Source organism: Phyllostomus hastatus, unplaced genomic scaffold (genome assembly GCF_019186645.2).
Source record: "Phyllostomus hastatus isolate PE091 unplaced genomic scaffold, TTU_PhHast_1.1 phas_scaffold_555, whole genome shotgun sequence".
Lineage (NCBI taxonomy): Eukaryota > Metazoa > Chordata > Mammalia > Chiroptera > Phyllostomidae > Phyllostomus > Phyllostomus hastatus.
In genome coordinates, this window is record NW_025334036.1 from 3,373,416 (window position 1) to 3,391,129 (window position 17,714).

The window sequence follows — 17,714 nt, forward strand, 5'->3', positions numbered from 1 at the left end:
AAATAATTGGATTTTGTTGCACCTCCATTTCTAATTTGTATAATGGGATCCTCGGGCCATGAGGCAGCAGATCTATAGAATCGACTAGAGCCCAGGAGGGAAGAAACCCTGGTTCCCGCCGGGGGTGAGAGGAACAGTAATCTGTGTCTCCACTGAGGCGGGCACGTCCTGGACACACCCCGCCCACGGGTGGCGAGCTGCAGGAGCCGCGGTGAGGAGGCGATTTCCGGCACCTCAAGAGCTGGCCGGATCTGGTGCGGCTGCTGGAACGCCTGAGCCGAGGGAGGGGTGGGCCTGCCGGCCTCCAGGGCACCCACAGCCTGGCAGCCTTGGGGGCTTGGCCCGTTGCCACCCCTGGCCTCCAGCTGGTGTCCTGTCACTTTGGGGCAGGCACAACAGGCGTTACCAACAGAATGGAAATGACACAGAAAGAGCGTTTGACAAAATTCGGCACCCCCTTCATGATAAAATTCTCAGCAAACTAGGAATAGAGGGGAACATTTTCAACCCGGTAAAAGCCCTCTACAAAGAACATACAGCTGACGTGTGAAATAGGGGAAGACTGAGAGCGTCCCCCTAACACTGAGGAACGGGCAGGGATGCCCGCCGCTGCCCACGCCTTCCTATTCCGCAGTGCCCTGGAGGGTCTTCTGGCTTATGCAGTAAGAAAAAACAAAAGGCACACGGATTGAAAAGGAAGAAATAAAACTGTATTTCCAGACCACAGGACTGTCACATAGGAACTCTCACAGAGAATTCCTGTTGCCTGCCTGGCCCCTCACGGTGGAGTGTGGGCCCCGTCCTAGCAGCTACTTCACGCATGACGCTCTCTGGCTGGACCGTGCAGCACCTGGTGCCCGGCTTTGGGTCTTCAGAAGTGCCAGGGTCTAATGTGCGCCCTCCATGCTTCCAGCCCCGTGAGCCTGAGGGGTGAGCTGGTGGGAAAGAAAGCAAAACGGCCTGGCCCCTTCTCCCCAGCCCCTCTGCCACCACTGCCCCGCCCCCGTCTTTTATCCTGTATGCACATGACCTCCTCTGACTGTGTCTGCGCCCCTCCTCAGAGTCTGTCCCAGCAGCCCTGGGATGCTCTTACCCACAGCCACACCGAGGACAGGCAGTGCCAACGCCCCTGGGCACACAGTGTAGGACCCACCCGCTCCCACGGGAGCCTGGGCCCCCAGCCTGCAGCTGCAGCAGGGTCTGCCTCTTGCAGACCCTGGCTGATAGATGCCCTTTTGGGGCTCCAGATTCAAGCCCAGAACCCGGTACTGGAGCCCGGTGATGGTCCCTTCAGTCCCGCTGGGCCCAGGGGAACAAGCAGTTGGGGCGTGGCAGATGGAGCTGTGCACAGCTCAAGACGGTGTGCAGGGTGAAGGCTGCACAGGCAGAAACGGGGGTCTCGGAGGGTCTGGGCACCCTGTTGCCAACCCAGGTGTCAAAAAGCCCCTCCATTCCCAGAGACCAGTGGTCATGATCGCCACTAGTTCGTTGGCAACAATGCTCCCGAGTGAACTGCATTTCGTTACTTGCACAACCAAGCGGGCACTCCTGGACAGGGCCCCCCTGCAGGGGCCCAGCTCTGGCCCCGAGGATCTCTGGTCTGGAACCCAACAGCTCACATTGGCTGAGCCCTTGCAGGGGAGCCACCGGGAGCTCTGGAGTGGGAGAGGGCCCCTGGTGTCAGGGCTCAGGGGGGTTAAGAAGACCAGGAGCAAGTGTGGAGACAAAGAGCCCACAAGAACGGCATGACAGAGGCGGGGTTTTCCGCCCTAGAGGCTGACAAACTGGAGGTGCCGCTGGGAGTCCCTCCCTCCCCCAGTGCCCCTGGTGCCCCTGGGCCCAGACTGTGCAAAGGCTGTAGTTGGTGGGCCTGAAGGGGCCAAGTGGGGGCAGAGGAGGGACCCCAACCTGGAGCCTGGGTTCTGCCACCTCCTGCCCACCAGCCTCCCTCTTCCCGTTCCCCAGCCTCCGTCACTTTGATCTCCTTATCGCCAGCCTCCTCTGGGGGCTTCATCTGGGAGCCGCGTTAATGAGTTCTCCGGGCAGCAGGGCCCACACACCCTCCTGCTGGGGCAAGGCCTTCACACCCGGGGGCCTGTGTTTTGACAAGTGCCGAGCCAGTGGCTCCCGCTCCCCTGCCCCAGCCTGCCGCCTTCGCCTGCCAGAGTGTAAGGCTGGGAAATGGGGCCGGGGGCAGCCCCGCTGAGCGGAGGTGAGAGTTCAGTGGGGTCCTTGGCCAGCGTGGTGGGCGGAGGGGGGGGCAGGGCGGCACCCCAGAAGGCTGGGGAACAGGCCTCAGCCTTCCTGAGAGGAACCAGCGGGTCTCCTCAGGCCAAGCCCGGTCTGGGGCGCGGCCCCCGCCCCCCTCCAAGCCCCAGTGCCCTCATTTCCCGCCAGCCTCTCTGACCCAGGAGTGCTAATCAAAGGTGCTATGTCAACATGCCACCCGCCCCGCAGCCCTAATCCCTGGGTCTGCTGGAGCCAGGGCCGGGGAAGGAAGCGGCTCCTGTGCTGCCAGCCTGCTTAGCAGTCGGCAGTCACATCCCCCGGGAAGCTCCTGGTCTGGGGGCCCCCTACTGCCAGGGGTCTCCTACCACCCCCGGACCGGCCCGAGAGGCAAGCCCATTCGGGGAGGGAGTGTCATTTCCGAAGCCCCCACCCTCAGACAGCCCCGGACACGCCCTGGGGCGCGGAGTCCCCGCCCTGCCATGTCCGGCCTGTGTCACTCACTCTTGTCTCTGGGCCCCGGGGTGAGGGACACCGACCTTGCTGGCATGGTGGGGACCAGATCACACCTCCAGACACGCTTTGCGCACGCCCACCCGTGCTGGCGCCGTGCTGGCGCTCGGCTGGGTCACGGCCACAGCCGTGCTGTGGTGCGGGCGTTCTCGACTCACTTGGTAGCTGAGGACACGGAGCGGCGAGAGGCTGCCCCACGTCACATGGTGGAAGGGGCCGCGCTGGGTCCGCCTGGCTCTGCCCGGGGCCACAGCCTGTTGCCGCCCTGCCACCTCTGAGACTGGAGGCCCCGAGAGCGAGGGTGCCGGGCTGGGGGTCTGCAAGCCCCCGGGGAACCTTGCTCCGTGTCATGTCAAAGGGACCTGCGGAGATGAAAAAAGAGAAAGGTTTCCAGGCCTACCCGGCACCTGAGGACGCAGCCGCAGAGTCTGGGTCTGAAAAGGACACTGTCCTGGAATCGGGGAGACCCGGCCCACTTTGGGAAACTGGCTATAGCCAACACCCCCCGGTGCAGACAGCGGAAGAGGCCCTGGGAGTGCCTGCCCCGCCCCCAGGTCCCAAGCACCCCCTGGGTCGCAGATAGAGGAGGAGAAGCTTGGGCTGGAGAGGGGACTGCAGCCGTCTGGAGCCCAGAGCGGTCGGAGGGCCCAGCACTGAGGACCCCACCGCTTCCTGCACCTGCCCCCCTCCCCTGCAGCCTCCCAGCTACAGCCCGAGGCTCCCTGCCCGTGGGATCAGCCCCTCTCCTCACACCTCTGGCTCCCGGAGCCACTGGGTTGGCAAGCCATATGGAATAGATTATTCTGGAACCACGATAATCTGATTATCTTGGCCATGGATCAGCTGGATATGCAGCCAGTGGGAGTCACGGGAGGCAGAGGGGTGCGGGGAGGAGGGGCTGGGGAGGAGCGAGGGAGGGAGGGGGATTTGGCAGATTCCGGGAAAGGATCAAGAGAAGTGCCAAGCTCTGCGAGGCCCAGAGCGGGCTGAGAAGCAGGGCCCGCAGGCCTCTCTCTGGATAGAGCCCAGTGCGGCTGCTCTGCCTCATCTGGGTACGCGGAGTGGGTCTCAGCTTTACGGTGAAAGGTGGGGAAACGGAGAGAGGCACCAAGTGGATCTGTGTTTTTCCAACTGCAAAATGGAGCAGGGACTCCCGACTGCCTGCTGAGAGGCCCTGGGGGCTCTGCACGTCTCGCTGAGAGGGCGTCTGTCTCCGCCCACGGTGCTGACGGGAGTCACGCACGCAGGATACAGTGCAGATGGGTACAGGGTACACCAAGTGCCCTTGCATTCCCAGCCACGGACAGCAGAGGGCGCTGCCCAGTCGCCGGGGATCTTGGGATCTGGAAAGGGCAGCCCTGCCTCTAACCAGAGGCCTCTGCCTGCAGCCAGGGCCAGTGCAGGGTGGGAGTGGTGGGCACCGGCGCCGAGTGCACGTGTCAGAGACGCCGGGCCGGCTTAAGAAGTGGGTGAAGCTGGCTCGGCGCTGGCGCGATGGGCTCTGTGACCCCGACAGGCCACTTGCCTTCTCTGGACCCCAGCTTGCTCCTCTGTCCGCTGGGAAAAACCCACATCCGTATGCAGAGAGGCGGAGCGAGACGGAGCCTAGCCTTGCCCAGCGTGGCTTGGTTGGTTGGGGTGTCGTCCCGTAAACCGGAAGGTCGTGGGTTCGATTCCTGGTCAGTGTGTGTACAGAAAGGCAACCAATCGATGTCTCTCTCTCACATCGATGTTTCTCACTCTTTCTCTCGCTAAACGGCGTGAAAAAATGTCCTCAGAGAGGATAAAACAACTTTTTAAAATAGACAGATGAAGTCTGGAGGAGCGGGCAGGACGGACCTGGCTCAGGAGGGCCGGGGACCGGCAGGGCTCAGGCCCCTTCTCCCCCTCCCTCTGCACAGCCCCGGGCGAAGGCTGAACCAGGCAGACCACAAGCTGCCTGCAGCTCCAGGCAGGGGGCACCTTGAGGCCTGTGCCCCTGCCAGCTCCCTGGTGCAGATCTGCAGGCCCGGCTCCGCGGCCAGCTTGGGGTGCACCCAGCACTGGCCCCCCAGGGAAGCACAGGATGCAGCTCTCTCAGGGCAGGACATGCAGGTTTCTGCCCCTCCCGACCCTGTCCCTGCACTCCCAGGCTGCTAGCAAAGGCTCAGTTAGTCCTGGCAGGAGGGGGAGGTATGTGTGCAGGGCCAGCCCAGGCTACCGGCTGAAACCCTAGCCTGGGCTCCCACACCACGTCGCTGAGTGGCTCAGGCCCTCAGCCAGCTCCAGGCCCTCCTTCCCAAGGGCAGGGGGCGGAGGGCACCCCTCCCCACCTGCCCAGACGAACCTGACTTCAGGCCCAACGATAAGCGGAGTGGGGCCCCTAGACTGAGCTGGAATGCTTGGGCGGGGCCTGGGCGAGTGAGGAGCCTCTGGACGGCCTCCTTTGCCAGAGGCTGGGTCAGGGCTGTGCCTGGACCGTGTGGGGAACATCTAGAGGAAGTGGTTGCCCAGATAATAAATCAAACAGGAGAGGGTCTCACGCGATCAGCACTGACTGTGGGCCCAAAACGGTAGACCGGATGAACTCAGGCCTTGGCTCTGGAGGGCCCCCCACCAGGGGAGGTGCCGGATGCAGCCCTCGGCCTGAGACGAGGGAGTTTCCTCCCCCCTTGGAGCTCACGCCCCAGGCCAGGCCCGGTCAGCACCCGGTGCCGGCGGTCACACTCGTGAGGCACCCTAGGGGAGCCATGGTGCTCGCTGCCCACGACCAGGCCCCCACCCCCGGGGCTCCCTGGGGCCGGCCTGAGGCCTCCGTGCACCCTCCGCCCCGCCGCTCCCCTGGCGGGAACTGGTCCCCAGCAGAAAAGACTGAAGGCACAAGTGAGGACAGACTGCTGAGCGACAGGACCCGGCTGCAGGGCAGGCCAGGCCGCACGGCACCTCTGACGTAAGCAGGGACACGAGGAAACAAGAGTCGCACGAGAGACCCGCACGGAGATCACCCAACGACACCCCGAGTTCTGTCGAAGCTCAGGCTGCGTCTCCCACACTCACCGAGTCCGTAGTCTCGCACCTGGGCCTCTCCGGGGGAGGGGGCAGCTCTGGGTTCCAGGGCTGGTCAAAGAAGACTTCAATCTTAATCTTACCTGTAATGTTTACATTTTTAAAAATTACTTTGTATTGCAGAGAAAGGGGAAGGGAACGAGAGGAACACAGGTGAGAGACAGACACTGATCAGTTGCCTTCCCCACACACCCCGACCAGGGACCTGGCCCGCAGCCCAGGCACGTGCCCTGACTGGGAATTGAACCGGCGACCTTTCGGCTTGTGGGACGACGCCCAACCCACTGAGCCACACCGGTCAGGATGAACTATTTCATGAATGACAGGCATGAGGATGCGCCCGTGTGGGGAACTTTAAGGCACGTCAGCGTACACTAGAAAGTTGTTACTAAACTGCTACCCCCACAGCATGGAGTCCGAGGCAGGCCTTCAAAGCCTCATTCGGATGCATGTCGACTGACACAGAAAGGGACAGTGACACGTCAGAGAGAAAAGCTGGTCGTGTGCTCTTGAACTGCCCACAGGAATCGTGCGTAGGGTCGAGAAGAGACGCCTGCAAGGCGGTGTTCACGTCAGCGTTAGTCCCCAGCGGTCAGCAGTCACCGAAGGTGCAAACACCCCAGGCGTCCACGGATGGATGAGCGGATGAGCCAACGTGGCCCGTCCGCACAGTGGAATATTACTCAGCCGTGAAAAGGGACGCGGTGTAGACACAGCTGCCCCCCCGGGCGAACCGCAAAAACAGCACGCTCAGTGAGACGAGCCCGACCCCGCACAAACACCACACGACCCCGCTTACGGGAAGCACCCGTGACGGTCAGGTTCAGGAGAAGGGAGCTGTAGAGGTTCCCAGGGGCTGGGGCAGGTGGGGGAGGGGCAGCTGGTTAACGGGGCACAGAGCTTCTATCTCCTTGAGGTGATCGAAAATTTTGGAAATACAAGTGGTGATGGTCGCACGCATTGAGAATGTAATTAATGCCACCAAATTGCACACTTAAAATGGTAAGATGAGAAGTTTTAATGTCTATATATATATATATGACCATGACTTTAAGAACTGCAGGTGTGACACACAAAAGCGGCGGAAGTGTACCGCGGCAGGAGTGGGCGCCACTCCTCCCCCTCGCCCTTCGGGGGTGCTGCCGGGCTGCAGACGGTCCCGCTCCCCAGCAGGGCGGCAGGCAGGACGTGTGGGGTTCCACGCGCTGAGAATGTGGCGCTAAACCGAACCACATGGGCGAGGAAACCCATTTCACAGACACCACGACCAAGGCTCAGGGGACTGAGCCCAGGCACAGCTGGCTCCAGGCCTGAGCTGCCCCTCCAGGCCCATGGGGCCCGTGCAGCCCCTCACACACCTGCTTCCTCGGCCCAGCCTCCTTGTCGGAGGGAGAGCGGGGTCCCCCTCCACGCCCCGGCTTGCTGGGCAGCTCCCTGGGTGCCTGTGGCCAACCGTGCCCCACCCCCACCCCGAGCTTCCAGTGGCCACAGCCCCCCCAACCTTCCTCCACATTCTCTCCTCTCCCAGCACGCCGCCCTGCCTCCAGCCGCCCTTGCCCTGACGTGACCACCCTCACCTGCCCCCAGCCCCTCACCTTGCGCCCCCTTGCCCTCCTTAGAATCCCTGTGGGCTCGCTGCCTCCCCAGGCCACGCCCCTCACCCAGCAGAGTGTCCTGCTCCCACCTGCTGGTCCACACGCTGTCCACCCCTCCCCACCCCTGCCCGGGGCCCCAGCCTGCTGGCAGCGCCCTGGGCCTCCCCACTTCTAGCCTCGGGCTCACACCTTTGCCCGCTGCCAGCAGTGCCGCACCTGGGCCTAGGCCTGGAGGAAAAGCCACACTTTCAGGTCCCTCCTCTGCCCCCCGCGCCCTGCCCTGAACACTAGTCGGGGGCGCCTCTGCGGCCCGGGGGGCTCCCGCCCACTGCGCCTCCAGCCCATCTGCTCCTCCTCCTCTTCCTCCAGCTGCAGCGCCCAGAGGGCAGCGAACCTGTGCCCCCCGACCTGTGGCCCCAGGCCCGGGCGGCGTCGCCCAGGGCTGTGGTGCCCGGCCTCTGTGGGCGCAAACCCTGGCTCCGAGGGCTGTAGGCAAAGGCCTGGGCCTCTCTGGGCCTGGCTTCCCACCTCGGCAAGGGGGGACCGCAGGCTGAGGCCCACATTCGAGCCCCGCACGGCCACACAGGGACGCACGGGGCACTCACGCTGCAGAAGGGCCGGAAGGCCGGGCCAGGAGAGCCCCGGTTCCAGCAGCTGCTGCTCTGTGACCCGGTGCTGCTGGCTGTCAGTCTGTGGGCCTCCCGGCCTGGGCCCAGAGCCCTGCGCCAGAGCCTGGGCCTGGGCAGGACCGTATCTGGGCAGGCCGACTGGGGCTCCGGGAGTGAGGAGCCGTGAGGGGCCCCCGTCCCTTCCTCCTCGCCCTCCCAGGGTCACAGAATCTGCTTTTGCCCTGGGCCCCCCACCCCTGGCCCAGAAGCGCATTCCAGGGAGTCGGAGCGGGCCTGCTGCCGGCTGTTTTGGAGGCCCCTGCACACCCTGGTTCCCAAGTTGACACCTTCCGCCCCGGGGGAGGCGGCCTTGTGTCAGCAGGCAGGGCGGAGGTGTGAGGGCAGCCACAGGGGCCAAGGGGGCGGCCGGCCCGCACTGCTGGCTGGTAATGAGAATACCACATGGCCCCTGCCGCCCCCACACGGCCGGCCTCCTCCCGCCTTCCCTCCCACGTTCCGCGGCCTGCCCCACCGCCCCCCAGGGCCTGGAAGGGAAAGCAGACCTGCGGGGCAGAGGCCAGGCTGCAACCCGGGACCGCAGTGGAGCCTTGGCCCTGCTCCGGGGGCAGGAGCAGGTGCAGAACTGCGGGGGGGGGGAGGGGGGCGGGGGCCCGAGGAACAAATGGGGAGCTCCCGCCAGGCCACCAAGAGCAGGCCTGGCCAGGGCCCCTGTCCTCCCATGGCCCCTGACAGCACAGGGCGGGATGCCCCTCACCCGACTGCAGTCAGGGGCAGGTCCCGGGAGGCCGGTGGGGGGTGACAGGCCCGAGGCCCCGGCGTCCTCACCTGTGTAACAGGCACAGTGACGTGGGCACTGCAGGCCTCACGCCCCAGGCGGAGCCCAAGGCCGGGGTGGCCCTGTGGTTCCTGCCCCGGCGGAGGCCCGGCTGGGCCACCGCCCCAGGCCCGGAGAGCGGGGCTGCGAGTGAGTGTTCTGAGCGCAGAAGCACCTGCGAGGCCTCGCCGTTGTCCCTGAGCCCGGGCGCCCTGAAGGGACCCCGTGGCCCCCTGGGCGAGACCGCCTGGAGCCCAGAGGCAGCGTCTCCCAGCCTCGCCCTGGTCCTCGGCTACAGCTCTGCAAGTCCCTTGGGATGGGCAGGCCCAGCTCCCTGCTCGGTGGAGCTGGTCAGGGCTGCCAGAGGCCGGGACAGCCTCCCGCTGCACTGGACACGCCCCTCATGCAGCCGTCTGGCCTCCCCTTGATCACCTCCAGGAACAGGCCTCTCACTCCCTGGACAGCCCCTCCGACCTCGGCAAGCTCTTCAGGCTCCCCCTGCAGTATTCTGGACACGACATCACATCTCCTAATTTTTCTCTTTTTGGACAAAGCAGCCCTGAGTCCTTTAGCTGTTTCCCTGGGGACCTGGCTTTAAACCCCTGACTGGCCTCCCTCCCCTGAGTGTGTCCCCATCCCCTGTGAGTGGGCGGCCCCCAGGTGGGACCACATTCTCTGGGTGTGGCCCGCCCCGCCTGGGGACTAAGAGACCCGCCTCCGTGGCGGAAGACCTTGTTGGCCGTGAACAGGGAGGGGGTCCCATTTGTTCCTCACGCCCCGGATTCCTGCAGGCGGGGGACACTGTGCCCTTGCCGAACGCGCTGCTGGTTACACAGTGCCCCCGACCCTGAACTTGGAGGGAGGACACACAGGGCCCTATCGACTCCACCCTGTTCGATCTGATGGGTTCTCCCGGCCTGCTGAGATCACTTCAGATCCTGGCTGTCACCCAGTCCCCCTCCGGGGTCCAGATCTTACCCCACATCAGATCAGTTCCTGTCTTCATGCCCCTGCCCATTACCAGTCTGGGAGCACGGCCGGGGTCACAGCACGAGGGACCTTCCTCCGGTGGCCATTCACCCGCTCATCTGTGAAAACAACGCATCTGTTATGAAGTCAAACACCTGAACCGACACCCGGATCTCCTGGCACCGCTTGTTCACAAGGACGCCCTTGTGACTTCTTTACTTAGCGGGCAGAAATTGTGTGTGGCTGCTTGCTCATAGCTAACACCCAAAATGACCATAACTTAAGATGGTAATTTATTTTCTCTCTCATTAAAGAAACTTCAGGGGTAGACAGTCCTGGGCGAGTGTGGCACTTCCACATTGTCACTGGTGCCTGGGCTTCTTTCTGCTCCACCATCCTCAGTGACTTCTGCTCTTGAGACTGCCTCAGGACCACAAAATGGTTGCTGAGGTGATAACCATCACATCTGTCTTCCAGGTAGAAAGCCCTGCTCTAAAGAGCTTTTCTAGAAGCTCCGTCTAATACTTCCACTAACGTTTCATTGGCCATTCCATCTGCAAGACAGTCTGGGAACTGTGGGTTCTTTTTTTTTGTTAGCTGGGCACATAAACATCCACAGTAATACAGGCTCCTGGTATTAAGGAAAAAAGAAGTACAGAGGCTATACAGAACACACGTCATGTGGACAAGTGGAAGTCCCTGCCACACTCGTGAACATTCTACTGACCACGTTCCTTAGACCTACACACCATCTGTCTCCTCGGCTGGTAAAGGGTGGGGCTGAGACTCTAAAACGCAGGTCTATGAGACCCCACAGCCCGGCCCGGTGGGGAGGACGCACTTTGGCCTCCTCCCGGTGAGTGCGGCCGGCAGGCCGTGTGCCCCTGGGCACAGAGTCTGGCTTCGAGGCCCAGTGAGGAGCCAGGGGCCAGAGCAAACCAGGCCAGGGCCCCACCCTCCAGAAGTTACGCTGCGACATCCCAGTCGGTCTGAGACCCGGGCTCTGGGGCCGGCCCAAACCCAGACAGACGGCCGGGCCATCCTAGAGAGGAACCTGCACCCCCGGCTCTGTGATGGGGGCCTCCCATTACTCACCGAATCCTTTCACAGCCATCCCCTCCGGGCTGGCTCTGGTGGGTAAGGGTGGGGCAGGAGAGAGGAGGGAGGCTTCTGGGTGCCGGGAACCTTCCGGGAGATCGTGAGGCCACGTTACCGCCCTGCTCCAAATCTAGCTGCCCGTGCATCACCGGGCAGTGCCGTCTGGCCGAAACTAAAATCATGCGAAAGGTGCTTCAGTAAGAGACGGGCTAGGATGTGAGCGTGCTGGGAATATTACACAGCAGTTAAAAAGGGCCGGTTGGAAAGCTTAAGGTCAACAGCCCATGAATCTGAAACTTCAGAATCCAGATGCAGAAATATATCCATGAAACTGGGTGAATTTTGTTCACGACAGTCAACTCCATGTATATAATAAGTTCCTGGCTAGTACGATTTGTCAGGGCTTTGTAGTACTGAGCTCTGGATGAATAAATGAGGGTTTACTTGTGTTTGCCAAGACTTCAACCCCAGACCCGCAGGACTGGATGTCTTCAAAGTCTACACTGCCCTCGGGTAAAAGGAGTTATTTTTTTAACCTTAGTTTAAACCCTTTTAAGTCATGAACTATTGCGTAACTCACTGCTTCTTTCCAGAGGAAACCGGTGTGGAGTCAGGCGTGGCCAACTGACTCCATTTTCTGTTTGTGTTATGGGTAAATCAGTTTCCTGTCCTGGCCTACGGCAGCCACAAGACACCCAACGACAGTTACTCCAGGCCGGTAATGGCTCCGTCACGACCTCATGGTGGTCGCCCGAGCCCTCTCCGCTCCAGTGTATTCTAAAACAAGCTCTGAAGAGCAAGCGAGGGGATTGCATCACTGAGGGTGTGTGCGTACCACCTGCCACTTGGCCCCCCCCAGTTCCAGTCATCCTCTGCGGCTGAAATGGGTCAACGTTGAAATCGACAGTGACCCACGATGAAGGAAACCAGTCAGTCCCGAGATGGAATGCTCTGGAACAGGCTGCCCGCTGAAACAGGAGCAAGTCACAGGCTGGTGTGTGCGACGTGCCACCGTGTCACTGCCTGTCTTCTGAGGGTCTGCACCAATGGACGTGAGCGCCGGGACCGGGTCTGGAGGGGGACCCTGACAATCCTGTAACAACAGCTGTCACCTTGAGGGGGCGCCAGCGTTCTCCTCGTGTTTCCTCGTCTAACAAAATGTATTCGTTATGTAATCTGCGTAACTAAAAATTAATTTTTAAAAACAGCCATAAAATACTACGAGGCCATGGACGACGTCAGGCTGATACTGGCTCACCTGTTCCTGACCCCTAGGGAACACCTTGCGAAGTCCTACCTCCAGAATGCCACCTGCCTCGCTCCCTACCCTACTCCTGCACCTGGTTCCGGGCCCCGCAGTGACCTCCGCACCTCTGCGGCCAGAGCTCCACCGTCGCCGGCCCTCCTGAGGCCCTTCCCCTCCGAGTCAGGCCTGTTTTCGAGAAGATCACAAAGAACGTAGATGCCTTTTTTAAGCCGTAATTATCTCTGAAGGGCCAGAGGTTTTGCTTCATAATCTTTTTACTCCATCCAAGTTCATGCTCTGAGAGTGGAACAGTTCCGGGACGCACACATACAATTATTATCTGTGTTTTATAGCGTGGGAGGCTCGGACAGGGGAAGGACACACAGCTGGTAAGCGGCGGGCTCCCAGAATCATACAATGGCCGGCTCACCCCGCCTCTTGCACAACACCGAAACCTCATGAAAGCGGAGGACAGAGCTAGCTTATTCACGCCGGTGTGACTGACGCCTACCAGGTGCTAAATAAAAATGAAGTAAATGAATAATGCCTACGAACATCTTGAAACGTAAGCACCTTCTTTATGGAATGATAGCACCACAAACATGTGGCTCACTCGCCAAGTCCACACTAAGCGGTTCTGTGGACGGTTCCACATGGAACTGGGAACCCTCCAAAGTGGTGGTATTTGTTATTGTTGCTGAGAATGCGGAAACTTGGGCCTCAGAGGAGTTAAGTCACTTGCCCAAAGTCTCACAGCAAGTAAAGAGGATCTGACTCTGGCCGGCTTGAGGGGGTCCACCTTCCCGATTCCTTCACCACTGCACACCAGTTATTCATTCTTCTTCAGGATGCTCTGTTCTGCTTTTCAGGACCAGAAATTAGCCGTGGGCAGCAAGATGCCTTTCTCCATGTCACTCAGCAAATCAGCAGGCACAGGTTCCAAAGAACCCAGGAAGGGCCCACCTGTGTGCTCCCCACCCCCATGCCTGATGGCAGGTCCCTCCCACGTGTCTTAGAGGCACACTTGTAGGCCCTGGGTTACTACTGGGTACAACCCCCTCCCCGGGGGGACTGGTGATGAGAGAGGCGGCCCCTCTATGCAGGGGCCCATGAGTCACTATAGGGCAGTTTGGGAGCCTGGGACGATGGCAATGCCCAGCATTATAGGGCTCCCGGCACTCACCCCGAGGCGGGGTGGGTGGGTACCCGGTGAGAAGCTTAGCAGCTCCATCCAGATGCGAATTGTCCCTCCCACACTTCCCGGGCTGCGGGGGCCTCCATTAGAGCTCTGGAGGAGTCAGAATCCACACCTCCGCAAATGGGCCCGCTTTCCCAGGGCCCCCCTGCCCAGGCCTTCCCTGGGCTCTGTGGGTTTTGACACCTCTCTGTAACCTGGCGGGGGGCCACCTCGCACCTTTGGTCCAGATAAAAGCTCAGGCCCGGAGGTGGCCGGTCCAGCATCCCGGAGCCTGCGGCCCGGCCATGGCCCAGTCCCCTGGTCTGAGCACCCTCGACCACTGGATCTTACCCCAGGGCTGGGGCTGGGCCGGACACTCGGACTCCACGTCCCCGGGCTCGTCCTCGGACTCGTCGGGCTCGTGCCCCTGCGACGGCACCCGCGGCCCCTCGCAGGCCGCACCTCCGGTGCGCGGCGCTCCCGCGCCGCAGGCCGCCCAGACGGCGCCGGGACGCTCGCGGTCCGGACCGGCCGTCGGGCAGCGGCAGAGCGCCAGCGAGCGCGAGAAGCTGCGCATGCGCACGCTCGCCCGCGCCCTGCACGAGCTGCGCCGCTTCCTGCCGCCGTCCGTGGCGCCCGCCGGCCAGAGCCTGACCAAGATCGAGACGCTGCGCCTGGCCATCCGCTACATCGGCCACCTGTCGGCCGTGCTGGGCCTCAGCGAGGAGAGCCTGCAGCGCCGGCGCCAGCGACGCAGCGACGCGGCGCTCCCCCGGGGCTGCCCGCTGTGCCCCGACGGCGGCCCCGCGCAGGCGCCCGGGCCGGATCTGGGCTCATCCGCCCCCGTAGCCGGATCCTGGGGGTCTCCGCCCCCCTACCCCGGAGCCCCAGCGGTGCCCGAACGCTTGAGAAGCAGGGTCCCCGACCTGGGTCCCTGGGTCTCACCCCCTTACTGCCCCGGGATGCAGTCGCTTCCTCAAGTGTCCCAAGGAAGTGCTCCCGACGCTGCCCTTTGGACGCCGACCCCAGCGCGTTCCGGAACGCAGATACCCCCAGAGCCTGCAGCCCAGGCCACGTCCTGGGCGCCGCCCCCTGCTGACCTGGAGCCTTCTGCAATGTACCAGGTACCGTCCCCCAGGCTTCCCTCGGAAAAGGGACGCGGTGGGTAGGCTCTAGTCTGCAGACGATTCCGTATTTTTGTAGATCACCATGATCTAATCCAGCCCTGGTTGTGGGTGGAGAGGGCGCCGACCTCCGTGGGGAAGGAGGTGGGGCCCTGGACAGGTAAGGCCCCACCACCACCTAGAAGTCATCACCCCCTGTGGATGAGGGAGGCGCCCTCAGACTTGCCCCTTCCACCCTGGCCTCTGGAGGTGGCAGAGGACACGGTCCAAGTGCTCCAAAAAGGGCCGGGAGGAGGGCGGGAAGCCTTGTGGCCCCCCCGGGTTAGGGACTTCCTGAGCAATGACCTTTGAGCTGGCGACCTTTGTTCCTTCAAGCTTCAGTTATGCTTGAAGCCCAAGAATGAATGACTCGTGGTCCATAAAGTAGCATGTTAATAACTGAAATGTATTGAATGCTTGTTTTCCCAGCGCCGTCCTTGCCACTGTCCATGAACTCACTGCTCTTGTCTGTCTTGCACAGGGTATCCCTGTGTCTCCGGAGCCCTGTCTGTTGCCGGAAACCCCACCCCTCATGCCGGGCCCAGCTTGCCAGAGACTCCAGCCTCAGGCCCAGTGGGGATGCTGGAGCCACAGCACAGAGGTGCCGCCCAGCTCCGAGGACCAGGGACCAGGCCCCACCTTCCAGTTCAGCGATGGAAGCCCTCTCCAGAGCTCAGGCCTGCAGCTCAGCGGCTGCCCTGAACTTTGGCAAGAAGATTTGGAGGGGGGCCACCTGAGCATCTTCTACTAAGAGCCTTGCCTGTCCCCTTCTCAGTGAGGAATCGGGCCTGTGTGCGGGTGCCCTCCTCATTTGCAGTGTCAGTGGTTTTGGGCTTCCCCGTAGCCAAGGGTCCCTTTCCCAAGCGGTGTCTTTCATGCAAGCAGTCGTTCGAAATAGGTGGCTGGAGGCCGCCCCGGCTGGAGTTGGGGCTGGGGGGCCCTGCGCTCCTGGACCCCCTCCAGAACAGCCAGTGCCCTGAAGAGCCAAGTTGGCAGCTGGGACTGACGGGGGGATGAATTGAGGGAGTGGAGGGGGGAAGGACAGAAGTCTATATGCTTTGATTTTTCTTCTTGAAAAAAAAAACAACACAACAAAAATTTGCTTTGGTCTGTTTTTCTTCTTTCAACTTGAGTTCTTATGGCCCCTGGGAAAGGAAAAATGTCCCCCTTCTGTGGGGAGCAGATCATGCCCTACCAAGGTGGATGAGGGCCCTCACTCACCAGTTTGACCCTATGTGTTGTGCTGGGTCCCCTCCACCTGGCCTGCTGTGCAAGGTGGCCTGAGCGGTTGACACTTGGACCCCCCGCACTGGCCTCACGCACCCAATCCTGTCGCCCCTTCTCATCCTTTTGGGTGCATTCCTGCTGACTCACAGGGCTGTCTCACAATGGTCTGAAACTGTTTTCCAAGGATGCCTGTGAGTGGCCCCAGGTCCTGGGCCAGTGTGTCCAGTTGCCTGGGCTGCCCTAACAGACGGCCACAGATTGGGCGGCTTCCCCCCAGAAATGCGTTTTCTCACAGCTCTGGAGGCTAGACGTCCCACATCAAGGTATCAGCAGGCTTGGTTTCTTCGAGGCCCATCTCCTTGGCTTGCAGATGCCACCTGTCACTGCGTTATCACGTGGTCACTCCGTGTGTGTGTGTGTGTGTGTGTGTGTGTGTTAGTCTCTACTTCCCATAAGAACTCCAGTCATAGTGGACTAGGGCAGCATTGTTCTCCCAGGTCCCTCCAAGAGACGTTCCTCTAGGCGGTGGCAGGGCCAGGTGGCCTGAGATTCACCCCAGAGTCTGCCGCAGTCAGGGAAGCAGGGCCCAGGGGAAGGGGACTAGCCAGCAGCCCTGTCCTCATCCTCTGGGAGGGAAGGCTCAGCTCTCCCTCTCGGGAGCAGCCCCCCTCGCCCCGTCCGTCCGGTCCATGTCTGCGCCCCAGGCATGCCGCTGTTGGCTGCAACTCTCTGCTAAGTGACCGACTGGCAGGGGACGAGAGGAACCGACACTTGTGCCTGGGGTGACCGGTCTGCCCACACCTTCCCGGGGCCCCCAGTCACCCTCTGTGAGTCTGGATGTTCGCTGAGCGCCTCGTCCAGGCTTTTCAGTGTAGTGCAGAGGGCGTGCCTCCTGAGGAGCCTCCTGGAGGCTGGGGAGGTGGGAGGGGGCACTGCACCCGGGCTGCTGCTTGCTGGCCCTCAGATCCTGCCCTCCCCTGTGGCCTGGGGCGCTGGACCAGTAGCGAGCAGGTGGGCCCCTGCTCCAAGTGTAGCCTTGAGCCCGGTTCGGCAGGCAGGTATCGGGCCCTGGGTGTCCTTGCCGCAGCCTGGGCGCTGGTTTCCCCCAGGCTCCCGGGGCCTCCTGAGAGCCGGGGCTGCAGGCTGTCAGGCGGCCTGAGCACGGACCAGTGGCTGTCACAGACCCTGTCCCTGGTCCACATGGAGATCCTCCTCCCTGCTCTGCCGAGAGGTGACTTAACCTTCCCCAGCCCGAGTTTCCTTATCAGCAGAGCCTAGATAAAGGCTGCCCTTATCTTCCGGGATGCCGAGAACCCCAGGAGACATGCGCATAGACACTGAGCTCAGTGCCAGGCACAGGGACTGCGGTCCTGGCCAACTCTTCTCCCTGGGGACCCTGGATGGCAGGGCCGACCCCTCCCCTGGCGGGGACCCCCTAAGGGGCCCTGTGCTCTGGTCAAGTGCCAGCCGCTGCTGCTGGGCACTGGCGACAGGAAGGACTGGCCCAGGGGGGGACCTGATTGGTGGAGGGACCCTGCCCCACCCTGGCTGGCCCCACCCCACCCTTTGAAGTGCAGACACCCGTGGAGAAGGGGGGGACTTCCTCCCAGAGGGAGAAGGCAGTGAGGGGAAGGGGCCGGTGGGGCCTTGAAGCCGGACACGGGACCACAGTGATAGCCAGCTCTTCTTACTCGTCGGCCAAGTGGTGGGGGGTGACCCCTTCCTTCCCCACACCAGCCCTGGGATCAGGCATCCCCATCGTGCAGGGGACAAAACCAAAGCCCAGGGGTTTTGGCCACTTGTCCACAAAACAGTGGCTGAGCCACGACCGGAAGCCAGGCCTCAGGAGTCCAGGCCCCAGCGGCCAGAGCCCCGCTGACCTTCACTAGACCTTCGGTCAGTGGCCCGGCCCCCTCCCTCCCACCAGCCCAGGGCTCAGCTGGGCCTCGAGGGGCTGAGGCCCAGGGGTGCCTCCTACTGCCTAGGCGTTTGCCCAGAAATTCCCAGCAAGA

The 17,714-nt window shown here is 62.3% G+C and overlaps 2 protein-coding genes across 2 annotated transcripts; one reads left to right on the top strand and one right to left on the bottom strand.

Annotated features, from left to right (window-relative positions):
• Nucleotides 1-702: 702 nt before the first annotated feature.
• On the bottom strand, nt 703-13,769 carry LOC123809638. The gene is made up of 7 exons (XM_045824854.1): nt 13,664-13,769; nt 10,887-11,061; nt 9,801-9,910; nt 5,776-5,867; nt 4,265-4,415; nt 2,898-3,101; nt 703-935 (listed from the first exon to the last, which is right to left on the bottom strand). Exons 3-7 carry the CDS (start codon nt 9,838-9,840, stop codon nt 733-735), a joined length of 690 nt encoding a protein of 229 aa, XP_045680810.1. The 5' UTR covers nt 9,841-9,910; nt 10,887-11,061; nt 13,664-13,769; the 3' UTR covers nt 703-732.
• MESP2 (mesoderm posterior bHLH transcription factor 2) lies at nt 13,618-15,553 on the top strand. Its single transcript, XM_045824847.1, has 2 exons — nt 13,618-14,436; nt 14,957-15,553. The coding sequence occupies exons 1-2, from the start codon at nt 13,618-13,620 to the stop codon at nt 15,224-15,226; spliced, it is 1,089 nt and encodes a 362-aa protein (XP_045680803.1). The 3' UTR covers nt 15,227-15,553.
• The last annotated feature ends 2,161 nt before the right edge of the window (nt 15,554-17,714 follow it).

Bases quoted from the DNA above. Each gene is read 5' to 3' on its own strand.
- LOC123809638 (XM_045824854.1), bottom strand. From the start codon at position 9,840: ATGGGCAGGGGCATGAAGACAGGAACTGATCTGATGTGGG. The intron at 5,868-9,800 runs GTAAGATCTGGA...TAAACATTACAG, and splicing joins AGGAACTGATCTGATGTGGG to GTAAGATTAAGATTGAAGTC. The intron at 936-2,897 runs GTGAGTCGAGAA...CTTTCCCACCAG, and splicing joins TCCGTGTCCTCAGCTACCAA to CTCACCCCTCAGGCTCACGG.
- MESP2 (XM_045824847.1), top strand. From the start codon at position 13,618: ATGGCCCAGTCCCCTGGTCTGAGCACCCTCGACCACTGGATCTTACCC. The intron at 14,437-14,956 runs GTACCGTCCCCC...TGTCTTGCACAG, and splicing joins AGCCTTCTGCAATGTACCAG to GGTATCCCTGTGTCTCCGGA.